General features: G+C 42.7%; 1 protein-coding gene across 1 annotated transcript; it reads right to left on the reverse strand.

Moving 5' to 3' along the window:
- Window positions 1–525: 525 nt before the first annotated feature.
- On the reverse strand, window positions 526–1,524 carry LOC111249398 (uncharacterized). Its single transcript, XM_022803211.2, has 2 exons — window positions 1,374–1,524; window positions 526–1,003 (listed from the first exon to the last, which is right to left on the reverse strand). Exons 1-2 carry the CDS (start codon window positions 1,380–1,382, stop codon window positions 608–610), a joined length of 405 nt encoding a protein of 134 aa, XP_022658946.1. The 5' UTR covers window positions 1,383–1,524; the 3' UTR covers window positions 526–607.
- Window positions 1,525–5,041: the final 3,517 nt, after the last annotated feature.

Genomic DNA, 5,041 nt, shown 5'->3' on the forward strand with positions numbered 1-5,041 from the left:
CTAAACGAAAAAGTCATTTGGGGTTAGCTCAGAAGCAGGGGTTCATCTAAGACAATGTACGGGCATGAGACAATGGAAGAAAAGCAACAAATTTTCGATAATGAACGATAACATAAGGCATGCCGACATTGGCAAAAGACGGATTGTTCCTGCTGATGCGAATAAGTTGCGAAGTTCGGGTAAATCGCTTGCTGAATGAGCGACCGGAATCGTGCGCTGAGCGATAACTTCAACTGAATACCGAAGCCATCTGCATACGATTTTGGCATAGATATGCTTTATGTGACTAAAAATAGGTGGCCTTCTTAGGCAATAACTCGGACGCAGCGGCTACTCTGCCCGCCGAAAAGAAGAATGCACCTAGCGATCGTACCCTTAAGAGAAATCCATTTAAAATGCGAATAATAAAAAAAAAAAAACAAAAACCTGATGTTTTGGTATGCCCCACAGACGGCTATACTGTAAAGACTGAGAATTGCACTTGCGCGCACAGTTAATATTCACACAACACAGGATAACACTAAATTGAACGTTCATTGCCATTTATTGTCAGCGCTAACTTACAATGCCATCTTTAGATCATCGTTATCATCCCTGGGGTTTCTGCCTAATATAGTTTGCCGTATCCGGCGGGGGCAGAATAAACCGCCCCGTACCCATAATCATGTCCATACGCCGGAGCTGCGTATGCATGGCCGTAAGCAGGCGCCGCGACGGCTACGGGAGCGGCAACCTTAGCGACAGGAATGGGAGCGCCAACCGACTTCGTCACGGTGGTGTATGAAGACGCCACTACAGGGGCAGCGATCTTTGCCACGGGCGCAGTGTACGCCGCCCCGTAGGCAGGGGCGTGGCCATAGGCTGGGGCAGCTACAGCAACGCCGTATCGATGTCCGTAGGCGGGAACAGCGCTGTACCCGTGGCCATAGGCAGAGGGAGTGAGGCCGTAACTGTCGAGAGCTCCAGCATAAGCTCCAGCTGCCAGCACGGCAATGAAGGCGAACTTGAAACGAAAAATGTATTATTATTGTCTAGTTCGATTAAGCGACGATTGATCTACCCTGTTTTGTACGACATTGCTTAAGACACGAATTAGTGGTCCAAAAGCCTCAGACTAAAGCGCTTCTAAAATTCGAAGTCTATAACAGGCAAACCGAAGTACAAGCTAAATAATAAACTATTATTATAAGAAATCGTGCGTATCTATCTGCATACATGAGTACGTGAAGATTTAGAGGACAGAAGCGGTAGGCTAAAGTAAGGAAATAGGTTGTCGACAACTTTGTTGGTAATCGAACAGTAACAACAAAGGCCTTTGCTCGCTTCGATGCGATAGTAGGGGCTTCACATCAAAAATATTTGGCGATACTCACGACGAGCATGATGAACAGCTAACAGGTAAGTCCGCTTCTCTGTGGTTAGACCTTTTGTGATTTGTCACTCACAGGTGGAAGCTTTTATAAGCCTTGTCCGGCTGCATTACCCTCGCCTGATGAGTTTTAAACGGTGCTAACATAACCTTCTGTTAGTTTCTGGTTGAAAGTCGAAAATGGTTGCCTAAGAAAATTTTTAACGGAAAGTGAAAATAGGGAATGGAAAGAGCTGGGGGTTTTTCGCCGACAAATCGCTACCAACGGCCACATCTTAGACTGCCTTGAGTAGAAGGTGCGATTAACAGTGTTCGCAGTACAACACTTCTTCACAGAGATGCATAATAACGTCAAGGACAAGGAGAACGTCGAACTCCGCTTGAATTTTTATCGTGCAAAATGATTGAGGTTCTATATTTGCGAAAATGATCATTTGTTTGTTGTGTCGCATAAAGTTGCTAAATTTCGATAATAGTTTTAGGTACGAATTGACAAAACACGTCTGAGCTAGTATTCGGATCATAAGTTAGCAGACTCGACCTCTCTTGGCCTACCTTGCGTGCTCAGATATTCTCAGCGTAGGCCGCAGAAGTGATATATTGAATCATGTACCGAAACGTGTCTGGACATTTTCCCTAATTCGTAAAATGGATTCGTCTTAACAGTTATGCTAAATTAATATACTTCAATCTATTTGCGTATATTTTTAACTACAAGAACTTCATGTTTACAGGTAGGCTAGGTACAGTCACGAATACGAAAGAAATATGGACGTGTACGATTTTAACTAAAGGGCTTAAACGTGAGCGAGCAATTCGCACCGTCTTCATCAACCATTTTTCGTTTAAAAGTATCTTGGTAAAGAAGAAGGCAAATTGTCCCAGCTATCCCGTAATGTTAACGTATCTGCTTACCAAACTTTGTAAGTTATGACCTGATCTACGTTCGAGGCCGAGGCAGCCATGTTTCATTTGGCGTTGGAAAATACGGGCAACACTCTCGTGCGTCCCGTACTGCCGATATGACAATGGGGTAAGTTACTAAAACGACGTTGTTTGGTTATATCTCGAGCCAAAGTGAACAGGGTCAAATCTGCTGTTCTGAACCGAAGTCAAGGTACTTAGACGATACGACTTAACGCAATTATGTCAAAGTAAAGCTTTTGATTGACAATAGCATTCAGACATTTAAGACGAATCGGTAATGATAGATATATGGCTATTGTAATTTCTCTCGCGTTGTTTAACGAAATGCCTGTAACAAAACTTAGTTCATCTATCAAATTACGACACAATTATAGGCTGTTTTTTTATTGAGCATATTCAGCTTTTTCTAAGCGCGCAGGCCGTTTGGATTTGTAACCAGATAATTGTCCAGATTAGATAATGGTAAGTCAGCACTTAAAGTAAGTATAACAAAAACCCTATTAATCATTCTAAAAGAGAACGTTTGCCACACGTACCGTCCGCGACGGGGTTTGCAATGATGCTACGTTGGAAATGTGTTAACCCATTAAACCTGGGCACACATGATGATGATGATGATGATAGTGCTTCGAGATTAGGCATCGATACACTTTGTTCCACTATCGAGGATGTCAGCCAATTGAAGTAGAGCTAACTATGGCCATACCAGCAGAATTAAAACTCAGAGTGGCCAAAGGGGTGTTCGAAAGCCAACATTCGTTGAGACTCTAGTCAACTGATGTTGGCGTTTTCGTAAATCGCCGGGGCTCCTTCTCAGCTGTATTACAAACGGATAGAAATAGATTAGAAGCAATGGCTGAAACGTTTACACTTCATCAAATTTGAAGCTGCAACCAATACGTAACGCAAATCGTGACTGGACATGTATCTGTGACGGAAAGTTTCTTAGAAGCGCTCTTATTTTCAAAGCTAACTTTCGATTAGGAAAACGTCTGGTGCAAGTAAATGTATTTGAGCACAATGTACCTATACATTTATGTATGCGTGCTGATGGACTAAGAATCTATCGGGTAAGGATAGCGTTCTCACAGGGACGCCAATAGTTTGATTAGAATAGCGTTGCTGTGCATGTGCTCGCAGTTAACTAACCGTAGAAGCTGGAAAGTCACTAACAACGAACGTCTCATAACTATAAGAAATCATGTTACTTAGTCACTAAATTCTTTGACAAAAAATATCGTTAGGGGCGTTCAGTTGAACCCGCTATGGTTACGAAACTGGGGCTTCATGCGCACCTAGCATATGATTGTTTTTTTTTTTTTGGGCAAGATAGATCATATATACATATAAGGCTATTGGAATACAAGCTACCTAATGTCATCGCTGAGGCCATATATCTGCCTGAATTGACGACGGTGTACGGTCGTTTGGCTTCACATGTAAGGCAGTTATTTATTCTTTTATGTCCAAATATACCACACCGAAACGATGACCCTAGTTGGATCCCTTTAAAGTCGTATATGAATAGTGGATACAACCGACGGAAGCCAAGGTCAATAGGCATCGTCAACCTACGAAGGCAATTTTCTGTTTCGGATAATTTTGAAAAACGTTGCGTTTAAATAGGTATAGACGGCAGATAGATAACGGGGTGAATGGTAGACAAAACCAGAAATCGGATTCAATGACAGACTAACTGTAGGGGAAAGTTTGCTGCTCTGTCGGCAGCATCGTGCGACCGGACGACACAAGCGGCCGATTTCAGACGCTTTCTATTAAAAATCAACAAAGTTTTACCGCGCAGTAACGTTTGACGCGGTAGGTTAGTAGTAGGCACGACATCTCAAAACACGGGTAGATCATTTTCATACTGATTACTATCCGTCGGCTATTACCTCCACGTGTTTCGCCTTCTTGCTTAGTTTCTCTTGTTGGTTATATATGATCCGTATAATAGCCTTTTAAGGTTGGAAAGCTTTGGAAGTAACGTATGGTCTAACCAATCTGAAGCGTATAACGACTTCCTGATCGTTTTCAACACCCAAACACCATTTGCTAGCCGGTACCTGCTTATGGCTTCATGCCCCAGCTCAGGTGGCCTGCTACTCTTATATGATTCAGGTAGCATGCGATTGCTGTTGTCAGTTGAAAGCTTTTCGGACCTCCGAAGGAGTGGGTATGTGGGGGGGGGGGGGGTAAATGACTAAGCATTGGGATTTTCGGATTCAGTCGCAATGAAGACATCTATTCAAAGAGAGAAGCGGGAATTCGTGAGCTAAGGCACACGCCTCTTGACAACGAACCTACTTCAGGTCCGGACGAGGTTAAAAGGAAAATAATTTTGTTACTTCTGCGATTCCTGATCTGATCCTTCATGGCTATCCTTGTATTCCTTACAAAAAGCTGGGCGTGCACATAAGATTCAACTTTGTGGCCCGTATATATATAGAGAACTGCTCAATGTAGATAGGTGTGTGTGGATACCCCGAAAAAGAAAGCGTTACATTCTATTTTTGTAGAGTACATGCAAGTTGAAATAACCTTAAAATCATTGATTCACACCTGTTTTTAGGTAGTTGTACGTAAGGGACAGTCATAGTCATGAAACATTATATTGGAATAAAATTATCATGATTCGTTATATGCCTTTATAAGCGCACTAGTATATCAAGAGAGGGCCCTTTGTGATGTAGGGTGCAGAGGTTTCCTGTACCATTAGCAGCTATTCTGTTTCCGGACAACGGG

This window comes from Varroa destructor, unplaced genomic scaffold (assembly GCF_002443255.2).
Source record: "Varroa destructor unplaced genomic scaffold, Vdes_3.0 BEIS01000004.1, whole genome shotgun sequence".
Taxonomy (NCBI): Eukaryota; Metazoa; Arthropoda; class Arachnida; order Mesostigmata; family Varroidae; genus Varroa; species Varroa destructor.